Consider the following 20,047-nt stretch of genomic DNA (forward strand, 5'->3'; position numbering starts at 1 on the left):
TCGCTTTGAGGCAGACTGGCACATCTCCTTCCTCCAGATGCAACCTGGCACCTGCCCAAGCGACGGGGGAGAATGTGCTTCTATTTGCCTTAACACCCCTTTCCCGGGCCCATTTATCAGATCCACCCCCGGCCCCATCCGGTGTCTGTGTAGCCTGGGTCCCAGAGCAGCTTAATAAGGGAGTTTATCTGCTTGGGTCCCATGCTCCGGCCATGGAGGTTTTCTTTAAACCACACTGTCCCCTGAATTTCCCTGTGTGACCCGGTCACTTCCTCTCCCAGCGCAGCCCTGCGGCCAGAGCTACGCGGGAGCTCAGAGCAGGGGCCCCTCCTGGCCTGGGCGTCTCCAGGGGCTCCCTAGGGTCCCTCCTGGCCTGACATCTCCAGGGGCCCCTCCTGGCCTGGGCGTTTCCAGGGGCTCCCTAGGGTCCCTCCTGGCCTGACATCTCCAGGGGCCCCTCCTGGCCTGGGCGTCTCCAGGGGCTCCCTAGGGTCCCTCCTGGCCTGACATCTCCAGGGGCCCCTCCTGGCCTGGGCGTCTCCAGGGGCTCCCTAGGGTCCCTCCTGGCCTGACATCTCCAGGGGCCCCTCCTGGCCTGGGCGTCTCCAGGGGCTCCCTAGGGTCCCTCCTGGCCTGACATCTCCAGGGGCCCCTCCTGGCCTGGGCGTCTCCAGGGGCTCCCTAGGGTCCCTCCTGGCCTGACATCTCCAGGGGCCCCTCCTGGCCTGGGCGTCTCCAGGGGCTCCCTAGGGTCCCTCCTGGCCTGACATCTCCAGGGGCCCCTCCTGGCCTGGGCGTCTCCAGGGGCTCCCTAGGGTCCCTCCTGGCCTGACATCTCCAGGGGCCCCTCCTGGCCTGGGCGTCTCCAGGGGCTCCCTAGGGTCCCTCCTGGCCTGACATCTCCAGGGGCCCCTCCTGGCCTGGATGTTTCCAGGGGCTCCCCAGGGTCCCTGCTGGCCTGGGCGGCTCCGGCTCTGTCAGTTTCTAACCCGGCCAGGGCTGAGGGTTGCCGCGTGTTTCCGGGAGATGGGGGGGGGGGGGAGTTAAGCCCGGGGAATCAATGGCCACAGTGGGATTTTTTAACAAAAACGGACTAGGGTGATTCAGGGTAAACCGAGGCAGGGTCCTAAAGGGGAACTGGATTAAAAGGACACCCTCCTGCTGTAACCACTGGACCCCACTCCCCTCCCAGAGCTGGTAGAGAACCCAGGAGTCCGGTTCCCAGCCCCTCCCTGCTGTAGCCCACCAGCCCCCACTCCCCTCCCCGGGGAATAGAACCCAGGAGTCCGGGCCCCCAGCGGGTCCGGTCCCCTCCCACAGCCGGATGTGCCCCAGCAGCGTGGCCCGGGGATCTGATGCAATGGTAACCTGATCCCTTCCCAGCCTGCGCCCCGCCCGGCTCCCCCAGTCCGCCCGCTCCGCCGCCCGCGCCGGGACCCTCCGCGCCGCTCCCAGGGTGAGTGATGTGGGGCCCGCCACGTGCGGGACTCAGCCTGGGGCGTCCTGACCTGCCAGAACTTGGCGTGTCCCAGCCTGAACCTGTGGCCTCCCTCCCGGTGCCAGCTGGCCAGCTGTTCCCTCCCAGGGCCGGGCAGAGAACCCAGGAGTCCTGCCTCCCAGCCCTCCCCTTCCCCCACCAGCCCCCACTCCCCTCCCGGAGCTGGGGAGAGAACCCAGGAGTCCTGGCTCCCAGCCCCCCCTGCTCTAACCCACCAGACCCCACTCCGCTCCAGGAGCCGGGGAGAGAACCCAGGAGTCCTGGCTCCCAGCCCCCCCTGTTCTAACCCACCAGCCCCCACTCCCCTCCCGGAGCTGGGGAGAGAACCCAGGAGTCCTGGCTCCCAGCCCCCCCTGTTCTAACCCACCAGCCCCCACTCCCCTCCCGGAGCTGGGGAGAGAACCCAGGAGTCCTGGCTCCCAGCCCACCCCTCCCCTTCCGGAGCTGGGGAGAGAACCCAGGAGTCCTGGCTCCCAGCCCTCCCCTTCCCCCACCAGCCCCCACTCCTCTCCCAGAGCTAGGGAGAGAACCCAGGAGTCCTGGCTCCCAGCCCCCCCGCTCTAACCACCAGCCCCCACTCCCCTCCCAGAGTTGGGGAGAGAACCCAGGAGTCCGGGCTCCCAGCGCCCCCCCCCCCCGTGCTCTGACCACTAGACCCCACTTCCCTCCCAGAGCCGGGGAGGGAACCCAGGAATCCTGACTGCAATTTTCCGACTTCAAAGCCAGAGGTGACTGTCTTCCAGTGGCTATTCCTTGTCTGAGTAGCTGGGAGGCTCCTCCTCCTCTTAAGTGTTGAAAAGTTGCTCTGGAAATGTGAACGATCTCTTTCTTTTTGGAGAGAAATTGGCCACTGGACAGAGCAGCGCGAGTCGGAGCTGTTAACAGGGACAGAAATCTCAGGAACAAGGCGAATAGCAGCTGCGGTGCCTACTATTGGGGAGGATTTGAGGAGTAACATTGATCCTGGAATTAGTGGTAACGATTGTAAGTACTCAGGTTGTCTGTAGTATTAATGGAATTGATGTGAGTAACTCTGGCATATGAGTGATATCAACTTGAGTAGTAACTAGCTGGAGTATTAGTGGGATCTATTTGAGTAGTGACTCTTTGGAGTATTGATGTTAGCAATTTGTGTAGTAACTCCATAGTGTATTAGTGGTATTGATTTGAGTAGTAACCATTTGGAGCATTAGTAATTCTTTGGAGTATTAGTGATATCGATTTGACTAGTAACTCGTTGGAGTATTAGTGGTATTGATTCAAGTAGTAGCTAGTTGGAGTATTAATAACTGGCACAATAATGTTATTGATGTGACTAGTAACTCTTTGGAGTATTAGTGATGTCCATTTGAGTATTAACTTGGGAATACTGGCTGTGTCCATTTGACTAGTAGCCATTTAGAGTATTAGTAACTCTTTGCAGTATTAGTGGTATCAGTGTGAGTAGTGACCCTTTGGACCATTAGTAACTTTTTGGAGTATTACTTGTAACAATTTTAGTAGTAACTACTTGCAGTATTAGTGGCATTGATTTCACTAATAACTCTCTGGTGTATTGGTGGTACCATCTGGCTAGTAACTCTTTGGAGTAACAGTGGTAACAATTGGAGTAATAACTGTAAGTAGTAATGGTGCTTACAATGTGGGTCGTGACTGGAGAATCAGAGGTAACAACTGGAGTGGCAGGGATGGCTGTATTATTGGGAGCAGTGACGGGGTTATGGTGATGTTACTTGTAGGATTAGTGGTTATAACATCAGTGGTTACCACGTTCCTACAACTAGTGATAGTGTCAGTAGCATAAATCAGGGGATTATGGTGTTCCCAGCATTGGGGTAACAGTCTTGGAGTATGAGTGACAAAGTTCACTATCACTGTGTTTGTGGTGATGTTAATGATACTATTTGTTGTAGCAGTAGCAACAACGTGAGTGATAACGGTTTGGAGTATTTCTGGCAACAGTGTGAGCAGTAACAGTGTAGCTAACACTGTGTGTGGCATGAGCAGGAATGATGTCTGTAGCATTGTTGAGGGTAACGGTGTTGTTAACACTGTAGCGCTAGCAGTAATGGGGTCTGTAGCATTGTGGAGGGTATTGATGTTGCTAATGGTTGTAGCATGAGTAGTAACTGTGTCTGCGCACTGTTGAGGGTAACAGTGTTGCTAACACCGCCTGCAGCACTAGCGAGAACAGCGTTTGTAGCGCTGTTGAGGGTAACGGTGTTGCTAACACCCTGTGCAGCACTAATAGGAACAGTGTTTGTAGTGCAGCTGTGGGTAACGGTGTTGCTAACACCATCTGTAGCATTAGCAGGAACAGCGTTTGTAGTGTTGTTGAAGGTAACGGCGTTGCTAACACTGTGTGTTGCACTAGCAGTAACAATGTCTGTTGCACTGCTGAGGGTAAAGGTGTTTCTACACCGTTCCACCTGACCCCACCCTCTCTACACTGGGACAAATGCTGAAGGCCGCATCTCAGGCAACACCCCCGCTGGGTGCAGGTGAATGGGACGCTCTGTAATGGGGGAGGGGAGGGAAGGGCGGGGAAGCACATGGGGGGGCGTCGCTGATGGGTGTGGCGCGCGTTGTGGTCCAGCGATTAGTTTATCCAGCTTCCCAGGCCGCGGCTGGCAAGGGCGCAGGAGCATGGGGTGGGGGTGGGAGCCCTGGGGTTTGCAAGGGGTCTGAGTTTACCCCCCACCTCTCCTGTCCCTTCTTGGTGCAGTCCCTGACCTTGCCCAGCAGGGGGTGCTGTGGGCAGCGGGGCAGGACGCTAGTTGGGTGGGGGGGGCGTATGGGGGGACAGCAATGCAAGGCCACTGGGGTTCCCCCCTCCTGACTCCCATCTGCTTCCCCGGCTCTGACCAGCCCAGGCTGGGTCCTGTCCCTGGCTCGGGGAGTGGGGTCTAGTGGTTAAAGCGGGGGGGCTGGGAACCAGGACTCCTGGGTTCTCTCCCCAGCTCTGGGAGGGCAGTGGGGTCTGGTGGTTAGAGCAGGGGGGTCTGGGAGCCAGGACTCCTGGGTTCCTCTCTGCCTGGTAATTAGCTGTTCCTGACTCTGACACACCCTCAACGGCTGCTAACTATAATTATGTTAGTGCTCCCCCCGGGATATTTTAACGAACACCAGAATAATTACAGCCAATTAGCCATGAGGCCTAATTAAAACTTCTGTCAGATGCAAAGCCGTTAGCGTCAGGGCCCGAAGGGGAAGGCGAAGGCAGAACGCGGCCCCGAGACGCACCCGCCACTGGCCCTTATAGAGACATGAATCCCAGCGGATTGTGTACACACATCACAGTGCGTGGTGGAAACTCCCACAGCTGCCAGCTGGACCCGGCGCTCCCCCCACAGCCAGCGCCCTGCCCCACAGTCCCCACAGCGCCCCCTGCTAGGAGAGGCCAGGGCTGGAGTAGCTGGGTCCAGTGGGGTAAAGCACTCGGAGTCCTGGCTCCCAGCCCCCCGCTCTAACCACTAGCCCCCATTGCCCTCCTGGAGCCGGGGAGAGAACCCAGGAGTCCTGGCTCCCAGCCCTCCTCACCTCCCCCCCCCAACCACTAGGTGTGTATGTTTCTTTAGTGGGAGTGGCGGTGTGTTTGTGGGTGTGTCCCCCTGCTGGAGGGAACAAACCCAGCTCTGTGTGTGTGTGGATGTTGGTCCATGCGTACCCGTTGTGTTGGGAGGAAGCAGAGGCATGCATGTGTGGATTGTGTGTGCCGTGGGACTGGCAGGTGTGTGATTGCATTGGGGACAGCTGGCTGTGTGTGTGTGTGTGTGTGTTGGGGGGTAGGCAGGGGTGAATTGATCAGTTTTGGGATAGGAGGTGCGTGTTGTGTGTTGGCAGGTGTGCGGTTGTACTGGGCACAGCCAATTCTGGGTGTTGTGTGTGTGGGAGGGGGCACAGGAGGTGACATGTATGTGTGTCGTGCTGGAGGAGATGTTGTGGTGTAGACCCAAGAGGCTGTGTGTTGGGAACACTTTAGAGTGTGTGTGTTGAACTGTATGTTTGTGTGTTGATCTGTGTGTGTTGGCAGAAGGAGGGGGGTGTCGTGCTGCAGTGGGTGTTGGTGTCCAGGGCCAGCAGGCTGTTTGTGTGTGTGTTGATCTGTGTGTTGCATGGCAGTGGGTGTTGTTGTGCAAGGCCAGTAGGTTGTGTGAGTGTGTGTTAATCTCTGTGTTGTGTTGCAGGAGGGATTGTGCAGAGCCAGTGGGCTGTGTATGTCTGTGTGTTCATCTGTATTGTGTTGCAGGGAGTGTGGTTGTGCGGGGCCAGCAGGCTGTGTATGTGTGTTGATCTGTGTTGTGTTGCAGGGGGTGTCACTGTGCAGGGCCAGCGGGCTGTGTGTGTGTGTTGATCTGTGTTGTGTTGCAGGGGGTGTCACTGTGCAGGGCCAGCGGGCTGTGTGTGTGTGTTGATCTGTGTTGTGTTGCGGGGGGTGTGGTTGTGCAGGGCCAGCGGGCTCTTTGTGTGTGTGGATCTGTGTTGTGTTGCGGGGCTGTCGTGTCCTGTGCCCATCTGCACGTTGTGCGCCTGCCTCACGCCTGCCCGCCTGCGCAGGGTGTGATTGGCCGGGGACGTCTCTTGGCGCGGGCGTGCGGCTGGGGGAGCGTGTGGCTCGGCGTGAGACGCCCCCCAACACACACACACACACACACACACACACACACACACACCGGCCCGACCCCGGATCTCCCCGGCCGGCCTGCTCCCCCCTTCCCTCCTCGCACGGGTGAGTGTGAAATGCCGGCTGTGGGTGTGCGCGGGGGGAGACACAACTCCTGGTGCAAGGCCATGAGGCGGTTGCATCAGCCGCCCTGGTGGGGGGGGGGGGGGCGGCGGCAGAGGCCGGGGCGGGGGGCCGCGGATGGGGGGGGCAGACAGATGGGGGGGGAGCATTGTACCCACCCATGGCCCCTATCTCATTGGGAGGGTCTGCAGGGGGGGGCCTTTCCCACACCTTTCTGGGGGGGGGTCAGCAAGTTGGGGGGTGCTCTGGTGTTGGCTATTTTCTCTCCAGCACATGAGTGGTTAAATCCCAGCGCCCCCCCCCAACGTCCCCCCCATATCCTCCCCTCCCCCACCCCCACCATTTCTGTGTCGTCCCCCCCCCCCCAGCCAGCGGCAGCACGTGTTGTGTTCTCATCCCACAGCCGCTGCGGCTGCCTGGGAGCTAGGGGCCCTGCCCGGCCCTGGGGGGGAGTGGGGACTAGTGGTTAGAGCAGGGGGGGCTGGGAGCCAGGACTCCTTGGTTCTCTGCCCGGCTCTGGGAGGGGAGTGCGGTCTGATGGTTAGAGCAGGGGGGCTGGGAGCCGGACCCTGGGTTCTAACCCAGCTCTGGTTGTGGGGTGCCCTGGGGAGGGAACCCAGGAGTCCGGGCTTCCAGCCTCCCCCTGCTCTGGAGCTGCACATCCCCCCCACACACACACACACCCTCCCAAAGACCTTTCTGAGGTATGGGCCGGGGTTAACCCCTCGCTGCCCCGACCCCAGTGTAGGTTCCAGGGTGCTGGGAGGTGAAAAATCAAACATCTCCCAACAACTCCAAAGCCTCGAGGCGAGACCACCTCTGTGTGAGGGTCACCTGAAGGGACCCCAGGACTCCTGGGTTCTCTCCCCGGCTCTGGGAGGGGAGTGGGGGCTGGTGGTTAGAGCAGGGGAGGCTGGGAGCCGGACTCCTGGGTTCTCTCCCGGTCTCTGGTAGTGGGGTGCCCTGGGCAGCTCCTCAAGGCCTTGTGCCACATCAGCACCTGGCCCTTCCTGACCTTTCCCCCAGTCTCAGTTTCCGATGCCAGGGCCCAGCTTTGCTGGGGGGGGGGGGAGGGGGAAGCTAGAGGTTGGGGCCCGAGCAGGGTGGGCCGCTGCCACCTCGGGGCAGGAACAGGAAGGCGAGGCAGGGAGCCTCAGACTGGGACTGATCTGAGCAAGGAAGTAGAACCCAGGTGTCCGGGATCCCAGTCCCACCCACCCACCCCATGCACCTGCTCTAACCACTAGACTCCCTTCCCCTCCCCGAGCCAGGGAGAGAACCCAGGAGTCCTGGCTCCCAGCCTCCCCCCCCCCGCCCCCCACTCTAACCACCAGCTCCCACTCCCCTCCCAGAGCCGGGGAGAGAACCCAGGAGTCCTGGCTCCCAGCCCCCCGCTCTAATCACCAGCCCCCACTCCCCTCCCAGAGCCAGGGAGAGAACCCAGGAGTCCTGGCTCCCAGCCCCCTGTGCTCTAACCATCGGACCCCACTCCTCTCCTAGAGCCGAGAATAGAACCCAGGAGACCGGGCGTGTCCGTCCTGTCCTGAGGGATCAGGCATCAAAGTTAAGCCCCAGCATGTGGGAAATGCAGGAACGGGCGCAGCGCCAGCTCCTGCCCTTAGGGGGAGCCAGGCGCCTTCCCACCCCACCCAGCCAAGACGGGTGCACAACCTGCGGGCGGCCGCTGTTCCCGCGCGTTCCCTGCCGCTCCGTTACTGAAGACATTAGCCAACCCGCTGACTCTGCCACACCCTGCTCTCACCACTAGCCCCCACTCCCCTCCCAGAGCCGGGGAGAGAACCCAGGAGTCTGGGCTCCCAGTGCCCCCTGCTCTCACCACTAGCCCCCACTCCCCTCCCAGAGCCGGGGAGAGAACCCAGGAGTCCTGACTCCCAGCCCCCCCTGCTCTAACCACTAGATCCCACTCCCCTCCCAGAGCCAGAGAGAGAACCCAGAAGTCCTGGCTCCCAGCGCCCCCTGCTCTAACCACTAGCCCCCGCTCCACTCCCAGAGCCGGGGAGAGAACCCAGGAGTCCTGGCTCCCAGCCCCCCTGCTCTAACCACCAGCCCCCACTCCCCTCCCAGAGCCCGGGAGAGAACCCAGAAATCCTGGCTCCAGCCCCCCCTGCTCTCACCACTAGACCCCACTCCCCTCCCAGTGCCGTGAGTTTGTTGGTGACATTCTCTCTGTCCCATCACGGAGGGGAAGTGTTGTTGAGTGATTGGGAAGCTATTCTAGGCCTCCCAGGACCTGGGATGACTAGCTGTGCCTCAGTTTCCCCACCTGAAAAATTGTGGGCAGGGGGGAGGCTTCTTTGTGATCAGCTTATTGCATCCACCAGTGGGCACCCCCCTCCCCACCACCAGGCAATCGGTTCAACTATTGCTTTGCTCTCGGTATGGGGGGAGGAAGGGATGAGTCACATGAAACCCCGCCCCCCCCAGGTGGTTGGTGTGACAGGATGGATCAGGCGAGGTTTTTCCAGCCGAGATCGGGAAGTGTTAATGCCTGTGGACAAAGCCTCGCTTGTAATCCCGTGTCTAATTCTGCTCCCGCGTGTTAAGGATTGGGAGAGGAGAAATTGTCCATTTCACGGCACTCAACGTGCTCAGATTTCATCAGTCAAAGGGAATTAGGCACCGAAATGCGTTTGACGAGCCGGGCCTGACTGATTCGAAAATGGGACATTTCACCTGTAGGAAACTGGGTTACTTAGGACGTTTGAAATGTACAGAAATCGGAATTTAATCATCGAAAAGGGAGCAGTTTCAAGAAAGAGGCTAATTAGGAACTTTGAAAAGTGAAGATTTGGAAATTGGATTGGGCGGCAAATTCAAAATGAGGAGGATTGGCTGAATCAAGACGTTTAAAAATTGGAAATTTAAAAAAAAATCCATTTTCAAAAGAGGATTGTTTGTGAAATTGGAAATTGAAGCAAATTGTAGTAATTAGAACTTTTGAAATGTAAAAACTGGAAAGATGTGATGACTCTGATTAGAAACATTTGATATTTCAAAAGTTTTCAAAAGTGAAAAGGACATTTTGAATGTCCAACGCTACAAAGTTGGACACTTCCAAAATAAAGAACTTGGCTTAACGAGATGAATGGACGTCCCGGTGTTTTTCAAGTAGTTTCATTAGCAAATCTGACGTTTCAAAATGAGGAAAATGGATTAATTGGAAATGTTGACATTTCAGAAATAGAGCAAAAGTTTATTCAGGACATTTTCAATGTCAAAAATAGAAACTGTGATTCAATGAAAACAGTTTGAACTTGGGAATATTTGCCTTATTAGAAACTCAGCTATGTCAGTGTGAGATAATTTGGATGGTTTAGGTAAACCAACAGTTCCAAATGTAACACGTGTTTTTGTTAGGAACACTGAAATGTCAGAATTAGAAAGAATGGATTCATTGGACAAACTGAGGCTTTGAAATGAGAAAACGTCCAGTAGAAATTTTGGCGTTTCTAAAAATAGAAACGGTGGCTGCATTTGAAAAAGTGGCATTTCGAACGTAGAGGGGAAAAGGGACCATTTCGGAAATTAGCTCACGTGGCAAAATGCAACTTTCAAAGGAGAAAATCAGCTTGGTTAGACGACGCGACGTTGCAGAATTCAGAAAATTGGAGGCTTAACGACCAACGACCCAAAAGTTCCCCGAGACGTTTTGGGTGAAAGTCTCAGACTGAGCAAAAAGGCCAGTCTTTGATGGGGAAAAAACCAACAACTTTTGGATGTAAAGTTCTTGATTTCCTGCGGGATAAACACGCGTCTCAGCTGTACTGCCATCACGGGCCAGTTTGCGGTCAAGATGGGGTGTTTTGCTAAAAGATCTGCCCAGGGGTTGTATCGGAGCTCGGATTCGGTGATCCCGGAAGTCCCAACTGAGCTTGAGATCTGTGAATTCTTGACCGGGGATGATTGGAAGATGCCGTCTTGGGGGTGGATCCGTCAGGGCCATTGCCTCTTTGCGTTCAGATTTCGTTCGCGGGAGCCCGGCTGACGGGCAGCGGCGAATCTTGTGTTCATGCCATTGGCCATCCTAGGAGACAGTCCCCTGCTGCCCGCCCTGCTCTAATCACTAGACCCCACTCCCCTCCCAGAGCCTGGGAGAGAACCCAGGAGTCCTGACTCCCAGCCCCCCCTGCTCTAACCACTAGACCCCACTCCCCTCCCAGAGACCGGGAGAGAACCCAGGAGTCCTGGCTCCCAGCCCACCCTGCTCTAACCACCAGCCCCCACTTCCCTCCCAGAGCCGGGAAGAGAACTCAGGAGTCCTGGCTCCCAGCCCCCCCTGCTCTAACCACCAGCACCCACTCCCCTCCCAGAGCCAGGGAAAGAACCCAGGAGTCCTGGCTCCCAGTCCCCCCAGCCCACGCTGGGAATGAGCTTCTCCTTCGTTTGGGTGGGGGCATTCCTGGCTGACCCTTTTCTCTGGGTTTCTAGGTGGGAAGGTGACCCATGCGCTGTGCCCCAGGTGTGATCTCTGACACACACACCCCGTCCACACCCTGAACCGGCCCGCGTCCGCCATGGAGCTGCAGAAGATGGAGGAGCAGGAGGGGCTGGAGATGTTAAACGGGTCTGTCCCAGAGTGTGACAAAGCCAGCGGCCTGGAAGATGGGTGAGTATCAGGGGGCCGGGGGGGCGGGAACGGACGAGGGTATCGGGGGGCTAGTGGAGGGAGTAATGGAGGTATCTGGGTGAGTAACCAGGGCTACCGGGGGCATCTGGGCGGGCAACCCCTGCATCGGGGAGGGGGAGGCTCTGGGGAAGGGACCCAGGCATCCGAGCTCGCAGCCCGCTCACCCTGCGGCCCTTCCCCTTGCAGGGACCCCGCAGCGGAGGTGACGGCGGCCGAGCAGGAGGGCTTCCTGCCCCACACCACCAGCAAGAAGCTGAGCCAGTTCACCGACGTAAGTGGGACCCAGGCGTCCGGGCCCCGACGCAGAGCTGATCCCAACCCCCGGCAGCCAGTCCTTTGAGTAGTCCCTCGCCTCTTTGACCCCTGCCCTTTGACATTTCATTGGACCCTCGCCCGATGTCCCCTTTGACCCCTGCTCTTTGACCTTTCATTGATGCCACACCCCATGGCGCTTTTAACCTCTGACCCTCACTGTCCTTTGCCCTTTGACCTCGGAGCTTGCCCCTCCTCTTTTGCTCTTTGACCTCTGACCCTTGCCTTCAGCTCTTTGCACTTTCTCGTTGCCCTTCCTCTTTGGCCGCCCCGTTGTCCTTTGACCTCTGACGCTTGTCCTCGCCTTGAAGTGGTTTGATCTTTGACCTCCGATTTTTGCCCTCTCCTCGCTGACCTTTGATCTTTGGTGTATGACCCTTGCCCTCCTATTCATGCAATGTGTTCTTTGGCCGTTGTCCGCTCCGTTAATTGCTTTGTTCTTTGTCCTCTGACCCTTGCCCTTTCCTCCCCTGCCCTTTGACCTCTGCCCTCCCCCAGGCTCTCACCCCGCCCCGTCTCTCTCTCTTACCCGCAGTTCGAGGGGAAGACGTCGTTTGGGATGTCGGTCTTTAACCTCAGCAACGCCATCATGGGCAGCGGCATCCTGGGCCTCGCCTACGCCATGAGCAACACGGGCATTGCGCTCTTCATGTGAGTGCTGCCCCCACAGGGCACTGCCCGGGGGAAGGTCGCCATGCTGGGGTCACTGCTGCCCCCACAGGGCACTGCCCGGGGGAAGGTCGCCATGCTGGGGTCACTGCTGCCCCCACAGGGCACTGCCCAGGGGAAGGTCGCCATGCTGGGGTCACTGCTGCCCCCACAGGGCACTGCCCAGGGGAAGATCGCCATGCTGGGGTCACTGCTGCCCCCACAGGGCACTGCCCAGGGAAGATCGCAGTGCTGGGATCAGTGAGATATACTCCTCCTCCACCAGGCAGCGCCGATGGGTGGGAGCTATAGCAAACGGAGCCAGGACTCCTGGGTTCTCTCCCTAGCTCTAGGAGGGGAGTGGGATCTAATGGTCGGAGGGGCAGGGGGCTGGTAGCCAGGACTCCTGGGTTCTCTCTCTAGCTCCGGGAGGGGAACTTCCAGCTGCCCACCTTTCTCTTTGCAGCGTGCTACTGATCTGCATCGCCATGCTCTCCGCTTACTCCATCCACCTGCTGCTGAAATGTGCCGGCGTCGTAGGTGAGTGGGGGGGAGGGGAAGCTCCCGGCTCCTCCAGCCCTGGCTCGCCCAGCCGGGGGCGCCGACGCTCTCTAACTCCTGTCTTTTCCCTCCCGTGCAGGGATCCGCGCCTACGAACAGCTGGGTTACCGAGCATTCGGCCCGGGCGGCAAGGTGGTGGCAGCGGTGGTCATCTGTGTGCACAACACGGGAGGTGAGAGTCTGATCTAGCCACTAGGCCCCACTCCCCGCCCAGAGCTGGGCAGGGAACCCAGGCGTTCTGGCTCCCAGCCCCCCCTGCTCTAACCACTAGCCCCCACTCCTCTCCCAGAGCCGGGAAGAGAACCCAGGCGTCCTGGCTCCCAGCCCCCCCTGCTCTAACCCATTAGCCCCCACTCCCTGCCCAGAGCCGGGCAGGGAACCCAGGCATCCGGGCTCCCAGCCCCCCCTGCTCTAACCACTAGCCCCCACTCCCCTCCCAGAGCCAGGGAGAGAACCCAGGAGTCCTGACGCTGGTGTTTGTTTTGCAGCCATGTCCAGTTACCTGTACATTGTGAAATATGAGTTGCCTCTAGTGATACAGACGTTCCTGGGCCTGACGGAGAACACCGGGTGAGTGAGATCACGTGGGGCACTAGCCCCGGGCCCCTTTCCCGCCATACTGCCAGCCAGCCCCTGCCCTGTGGGCAGATGGGAGCCGCCACCCACTAGAGGGGAAAGGCCCCGGGCCACATTCCTGTATAAATGGGGACATCTGGCTCTCCTGTTCACGTGCCTTCCCTGCCTGGGCATGGTGCCCTCATCCCCTACAGTCAGCCCTGCCCTCACACCATCCTACCAGACCCCACTCACCTCCCAGAGCCGGGGAGAGAACCCAGGAGTCCGGACTCTCGGTCCCCCCCGCTCTAACCACTAGCCCCCACTCCCCTCCCAGAGCCAGGGAGAGAACCCAGGAGTCCGGACTCTCGGCCCCACGGATTGCATCGAGCCATGGAGAAGAAGCTCTCTAATTCCATAGGGCTCCTGGTGGGTCCCGTAGAAGGTTCTAATTCCCACCCCCCCCCGTGTCACCTGGGGCCGTTCCTGCCCCCTCCCCCCCATGTCCCGCTCCCGAGGAATCACGAGGAATCGGCTGGCCCAAGGCAGGAGTGTTTCTCCTCGGCCCCGCCTCTCCCAGCAGGGGGTGCTGTGGGGTGCTGGCCACGGGGGGGGGGAGGAGGGCTGCTCCCAGCTGCTCCGTCCCCGCCTCCCCCAGCAGGAGGCTTTGCGGGGTGCTGACCCCCCCCCCCCGTGTCTCCCAGGAGCTGGTACATGAACGGCAACGTGCTAATTGTCATCGTCAGTGTCTGCGTCATCCTTCCCCTGGCGCTCATGAAACATCTCGGTGAGTGTGGGGTTGGGTGTGTGTATGGGGGGGGTGGGGGTGGCGCCCCCTGCTGGTAAGGATCAGCCCTGCGTGTCTCACCCTCTCTCCCCTCCCCCACAGGCTATCTGGGGTACACCAGCGGGCTCTCGCTGACCTGCATGGTCTTCTTCCTCATCTCGGTGAGTCCGCCCTGCCCCCCAACCCGCTGTCCCTCCCCCACCTGCCCGCCAGGGAGAGAACCCAGGCATCCTGGCTCCCAGCTCCCTGGCTGGCTGGCTGGTGGGGGGGTAACCCCTGCTGGGGAAGGGATGTCTCTCACCGCCCCATCCCCCCCGTGGCTCCCCCCAGGTGATCTACAAGAAGTTCCAGATCTCCTGCCCGCTGAACGGGACCGAGCCCGTGACCCCCCTCGTCTACTACAACGGGCACAACGCCAGCACCAGCGCCGCCAGCACCACTGGGGACGAGTGCACGCCCCAGACCTTCACCGTCAACTCCCAGGTGAGAGCGGGGGTGGGGGCCAGTGGTTAGAGCAGGGGGCCTGGGAGTCAGGACTCCTGGGTTTTCTCCCTGGCTCTGGGAGGGGAGTGGGGTCTAGTGGTTAGAGCTGTGGGGGCTGGGAGTCAGGACTCCTGGCTTCTCTCCCTGGTTCTGGGAGGGGAGTGGGGTCTAGTGGTTAGAGCTGGGGGGCTGGGAGTCAGGATGCCTGGGTTCTCTCCCTGGCTCTGGGAGGGGAGTGGGGTCTAGTGGTTAGAGCTGGGGGGCTGGGAGTCAGGACTCCTGGGTTCTCTCCTGGCTCTAGCAGTTAGCCCTTCCCTTCCCCCCGCAGACCGCATACACCATCCCCATCTTGGCTTTCGCATTCGTCTGTCACCCGGAGGTGCTGCCCATCTACACAGAGCTGCGCAGGTGAGGGGCGGGGAGAGGGAAGGGCTGGGTGGGTTCAGGGACATCAAGTCAGTGGGAAGAGAGTGGGGTCCAGTAGGGGGGCTGGGAACCTGGACTCCTGGGTTCTCCCTGCCAGCCCCCGGGGCAGGGCGGCGTTTGACCCCTCTGTCCCCCGCCAGAGCCTCGAGGCGGCGCATGCAGAGCGTGGCGAACGTCTCCATCCTGGCCATGTTCATCATGTACCTGCTGACGGCCATCTTCGGCTACCTCACCTTCTACGGTAAGGCAGTGCGGGGCTGGGCCCCTCCAGCAGGGGGCGCAGGGTCCCCTTCCCAGGGCTCGGCTCCCCCCTCGCTCTCCGCACTGACCCCATCAGCGCCCCCAGCACCCTCTCTGACCAGCCCCGCCCTCCACCCCCACCTACAACCCCAACGCTATGGCTGTGCGTCCCTCCCGGTTCCTCCACCCCTCACCAGGCCCAGCTGGGCTCCCGGCTAACGGCCGGCCCTCCGGCCCTTCCGTGTCCCACAGGGAACGTCGAACCAGAAATGCTGCACACGTACAGCGAGGTGGATCCCCTGGACCGGCTCATCCTCTGCGTCCGCCTGGCCGTGTTGATGGCCGTCACACTGACAGTGCCCGTGGTGCTCTTCCCGGTATGTGTCCCGGCTGCTCTGCCCCAGAGGCGGCTGCATCTCGGCGCCGGGCGAGCTGTCTTGGTGTGGTGTTATGTGTGGCTGTTCCCTCGCTGCTGCACCCCAGAGGCAGCTGCATCTCGGTGCTGGGTGAGCCACCGCCATATCCCTTACTTCTTTCCTTGTCTCCTCCCAGATCCGCAGAGCCATCCAGCAGCTACTCTTCCACGGGAAGGATTTCAGCTGGGTTCGGCATGTGAGCATCGCTATCTGCCTTCTGTTCTTGGTCAATCTCCTGGTCATCTTTGTCCCTAACATCCGGGATATCTTTGGAGTCATTGGTAAGTCCCTGGCTTCAAATGGGCTGGGGGTTGGCCCTCCAAGGCGAAGTGTCTCCATGCAGCATTATATGTGGCTGTTCTCCAGTTGCCCCGCCCCGGAGGTGGCTGCATTTCAGCGCCAGGCAAGCCATCCCTGTGCGGCGTTATGTGTGGCTGCTCCACATCTGCCTCACCCCACCCCAGAGGTAGTTGCATCTTTGACCTTTCTCCTCTCTCTTCCCAGGCGCCACCTCCGCACCCAGTCTCATTTTTATCCTCCCCAGCATCTTCTACCTCCGCATCGTTCCCAATGAAAAAGAACCGCTGAGATCCAGGCCAAAAATCCAGGTACCCACCGCTGGGAGGGGGTGGGTGCAGTGCCCTGGGGAGCGGGGGGCTCGGTGCGGGGGCACCATTCTGTGGCGAGTAGGGGGCTCGGTGGGGGGTGCCATGCTGTGGGGTGGGGGCGGGGAGCTCAGCGGAGGGTTCTGTGCTGTACTTTGGGGCTCACCTTGTCCTCCCCCTCCCGCCCCCCAGGCTGCTTGTTTCGCTGCCCTCGGCTTCATTTTCATGGTGATGAGTCTCAGCTTCATCGTGGCTGACTGGGTGACGACTGGACGGAGCAGCAGCGGGGGGCACTGACCCGCCCCCCCGCCGACCCCCGGCACAGACACATGGACCCCACTGGGCCGGCTCGGGGGGCCCAGCCGTCGCTGGGGCAAGGGCACCGCCACCTCCCATTGGCCCTTGCTCCGCTGCAGCCATGGCAACGCTGAGACCAACGCTAGGGCCGCCCATTGCCGACTGTTACCATGGCAACGCTACAGACCCTGGCAGCGACTGGTGTCCATGGGAACGGTGCCAAGGCCCTTCCATCGACTGTTACTGTGGCAATGCTACAGCGACTGGTTTCCATGGAAATGGTGCGAAGGCCCTTCTATGGGCCACCTGTTACCACGGCAATGCTACAGCTCCTGGCAGCGACTGGTGTCCATGGGAACGGTGCCAAGGTCCTTCCATCGGTTGACTGTTACCGTGGCAACGCTACAGCTCCTGGCAGTGACTGGTTTCCATGGGAATGGCGCTAAGGCCCTCCTATGTGTGCCCTGTAGTCATGGCAGCCTCCCATTTCCATGGGACAAAGGTCCTGATTGGCCCATCGGTGCCATGGCAACGGCAGGTTCCCCACGACTACTGAGTCGCCTGACTACAGTGCAACTGGGTTCTCCTTAGCTCCCTGTCGCCGTGGCAACATGGCAGGTCCCCAGGGGAACAACACCAGGCCTTTGTTGCTGTGACAACGCTTGGGCCACTGCTGGAGTGGGTGGGTGGGGGGTCCCATAGCAACAGTTCCCTCCAGACAATGCCTCCCACCTCTTTGGTTCCCATGGAGACAGGAACACCCCCTCTCCCCCGCTTGTACTCATTCCCTGGCATCAGTCGAAGAGGGACTGTGAATCTGACTGTGCCAGGGCGGGGGCCAGGTGGATCCATGGCACTCTTATTTATTGCTCTTATTTAATTCGGAGCCGGCAGCCAGACCAAAGAGCGATGCCGGGCTCACTGCTGGGGCCAGGATCGTGACACCCCCCCAGGACTCCTGGGTCCCATCCCCAGCGACGGGGCCATGGGCTGTCCACTTTTTTGTGCCTCAGTTTCCCCACTGGGAGATAGGGGCGTGTTCCCATCCTGCTGAGGATTAACCCTCGAGTGTCTGAATTCTCTGGGACCGGAGGAGACGCTGTTACTGTTACAGTAATGGGGGAGGCAGGGGGTGAGCGTCCCATGGAGCCTTAGGACACCTGGGTTCTACCCGGGACGCCTGGCTTCCTGAGCGGGGCTGGGGGCGGGAGGGGAAGCCGTGCGCCTACAGGCCTGTTTGCCGCCTGGGACAGGCCCCAACCACGGTGCAGAATTCGCCCCAAGTCAGCACCCTCCCCCCACCACACGGGGGTGCCGCTGGTCGAGCCAGTTGAATGCCCCCCTTTCATCTGGGTGTCGGGGCGGGCGTTTATCGAACCCTGGGTCTCGGTTCTCTTTTCAAACTACCTCACCACCCAGAGACAGCCGAGGGTCACTAATGCTGCTCGCCCCAGCCCCTTCAGAGAGCAAGAGGTTAAGGACAGGGCTGTCGGGGGGGGGGGGCACCTCCCTGAGCGCGGAGTGGGAGACAATCCAGGTTAGGTGCCCCCTCGGAGCCGGAGAACGCTCTGTCCGCCCTGTCGAGAAATCCTGGAGCCTCTGCTTCCTCCTCCAGAAACGTCTAGATCTCGTCCCAATGGCTCTTTCTCCCCTCCAGAAAAATCCTCGTGCCTATGTTTTTTCATCCAGAAACGAATAGTTCCCACTCCGGCACCTCCTCTAGAAAAATCCCGACACCTCTGCTTCTGCCTCCAGCTATCTCTAGATCTCACCCCGGTGGTGCCTCTCTCTCCTCTAGAAAAATCCCAGCGCCACCACTTCCTCCTCCAGAGATCTCTAGATCTTGCCCCGACGCCACCATCTCCCTTCTAGAAGGATCCTTATGCCTACATTTTTTCCTCCAGAAACCTCTACATCCCACCCTGATGGCTCCATTTCCCTATCTATCTCATAGAGCTGGAAGGGACCTTGAAAGGTCATCAAGTCCAGTCCTCTGCCTTCACAGCAGGACCAAGTACCGTCCCTGACAGATTTTGCCCCAGATCCCTAAATGGCCCCCTCAAGGATTGAACTCACAACCCTGGGTTTAGCAGGCCAATGCTCAAACCACTGAACTATCCCCCCCAGAAAAGTCCCAACACCCCCAGCCACATCTGCACAGCTCCCCCACCACTGTGGCCTTAGCACTCAATGCCTCTTCAGCCAGTGCCTTAAACTCCCACTCCCCCCCAGTGCAGCCCCCTGGCTTCACAGTAGCCATCTCCTGCCCCCCAAATTCAACCGCAACCCTGGTGAGTCTGCCCCCGCCCTGACACAGCAGTTATATTGGCAGAAAGGGGCCCTACAGAGACTCAGGACTCCTGGGTTCTCTCCCCGGCTCTGGGAGGGGAGTGGGGCCTAGTGGTTAGAGCTGGGAGCCAGGACTCCTGGGTTCTCTCCCTGGCTCTGGGAGGGGAGTGGGGCCCAGTGGTTAGAGCTGGGAGCCAGGACTCCTGGGTTCTACCACCAGTGCTCCCATCTTCGCCCTCTCCAGAAACTGGTTTCTCCCTTTCTACTGGCGTAATTTGGGTTTTCATTTTGGAAGGAAGCATTTGAGAAACAAACATTTTCAGGCTTCCCTCCACCCCCTGCCCAAAATACGAAACCCTCAAATGGGAAATTCTCGCTGTTTCAAACAAAAATCTGCTCCCCCCCGCCCCATGTTCTGATTTTTTCGGAAAAGTGTGTGTGGGGAGGCCCCCAAAATGACTTTTGTTTTGCCAGTGGGGGAAATTGGCTGCCATGATAAACAAATCAAGGCTCGGTCCAACTAAAGCTACCGCGCCGCAACAGATCTGTCAGAATCCTCTGGTTCCGGGTCTGGCCCGGAGCCGAAGAAAACAATGACGTTTTGCGAGCCACCCGGGGGAACACCCCCCTTCCCAAAATTGGGCGATCACGCAACCGACTCAGAGCGACTGATCTCTTTTCTTGGGCCGACAGCTGGGGAAAGAGACACGTTTCCGAACTTGTGCAGAGCTCATGTTCTTCCCCTGGCAGTCGGGCTGGGAAAAGAGACGTGTCCTGTCCAGCCAACGCTGCCAACCCCCTCTTGTGTCCCCCCCCAAATGTCCTTTCCCGGAAGGAGAAACAAGAAAAAGACCATTTTGGAAAGCGGGATTTTTGCCTTCATGGGAGGATCTCAAAACTCAGCTTTCCCCCTTACTAACTCTCAGGACGTTTGCCAAACCGTCTCGTTTCCTTTTCAGGGCCTGGCGTTGCCTGGGGCTCGGGGACGCTGGTAGAAGGGGCCCGGGTTCAGATTCTGGGGTGGGTGGGTTCTAGGCCTGGTTAATTCAGGGCTGGCCTGGATGGAATAATCGCACCGGGGACAGCTCCCCGAACTGAAAACCCTTGTCCCGCCAGCCCCTAAAGTCCGCGTCTTGGTCCATTGATCCTGCCTGGATTCACGTGACTCCAGATGCATGAGGCTTTACCGGGGGGGGGGGAGCGGGGATAAAAGGGCCCCTCAAAGTACTATTTTGGTCAGCACGTCGTCCCCAATGCTACGGACAAAGCCAAAAGACCCCCCCCCCCATTTCAGCAGGGGTTCCCCCCCATGACTGGGGGGGGCAATGCTGTGGGGAGGGGCAGCGCAAGGTGAAAGAGATGCATGGAGCCGGTGGCTTTTGTACGGTCGCTCTGGGTTTCAATAAATAACAACCGGACTTTTTCCCCCTGCCTGAGTTGTCTGTGTGTGTGGGTCAGAGGGAAGGGGGGTCTATGAGGGGAGGGGAAGGCTGGGGGTTATGGGGGGAGATGGAGGAGGCAGGGGAGGGAAGTTA

The 20,047-nt window shown here is 59.4% G+C and overlaps 1 protein-coding gene across 4 annotated transcripts; it reads left to right on the plus strand.

Moving 5' to 3' along the window:
- The first annotated feature begins 1,366 nt into the window (after nucleotides 1-1,366).
- On the plus strand, nucleotides 1,367-19,935 carry SLC38A5 (solute carrier family 38 member 5). 4 transcript variants are annotated; one of them, XM_054014800.1, is made up of 16 exons: nucleotides 1,367-1,456; nucleotides 10,695-10,872; nucleotides 11,080-11,164; nucleotides 11,741-11,856; nucleotides 12,320-12,393; nucleotides 12,494-12,586; nucleotides 12,903-12,984; nucleotides 13,674-13,756; nucleotides 13,859-13,917; nucleotides 14,087-14,239; nucleotides 14,568-14,647; nucleotides 14,806-14,906; nucleotides 15,158-15,282; nucleotides 15,458-15,602; nucleotides 15,826-15,929; nucleotides 16,119-19,935. In XM_054014800.1, exons 2-16 carry the CDS (start codon nucleotides 10,781-10,783, stop codon nucleotides 16,221-16,223), a joined length of 1,497 nt encoding a protein of 498 aa, XP_053870775.1. In that variant the 5' UTR covers nucleotides 1,367-1,456; nucleotides 10,695-10,780; the 3' UTR covers nucleotides 16,224-19,935. The 4 variants fall into 4 exon arrangements, with proteins under 4 accessions (XP_053870775.1, XP_053870774.1, XP_053870773.1 ...); XM_054014799.1 differs by lacking the exon at nucleotides 1,367-1,456 and adding an exon at nucleotides 1,492-2,226; XM_054014798.1 differs by lacking the exon at nucleotides 1,367-1,456 and adding an exon at nucleotides 2,237-2,482.
- The last annotated feature ends 112 nt before the right edge of the window (nucleotides 19,936-20,047 follow it).

The sequence above is a fragment of the Malaclemys terrapin genome (genome assembly GCF_027887155.1).
Source record: "Malaclemys terrapin pileata isolate rMalTer1 chromosome 20 unlocalized genomic scaffold, rMalTer1.hap1 SUPER_20_unloc_1, whole genome shotgun sequence".
Classification (NCBI taxonomy): Eukaryota; Metazoa; Chordata; order Testudines; family Emydidae; genus Malaclemys; species Malaclemys terrapin.

Excerpts from the sequence above, each read along its gene's own strand:
- SLC38A5 (XM_054014800.1), top strand. The coding sequence starts at position 10,781 with ATGGAGCTGCAGAAGATGGAGGAGCAGGAGGGGCTGGAGATGTTAAAC. Across the intron at positions 12,394-12,493 it reads GAAATGTGCCGGCGTCGTAG|GGATCCGCGCCTACGAACAG; the intron begins GTGAGTGGGGGG and ends CCTCCCGTGCAG. Across the intron at positions 15,930-16,118 it reads GATCCAGGCCAAAAATCCAG|GCTGCTTGTTTCGCTGCCCT; the intron begins GTACCCACCGCT and ends CCCGCCCCCCAG.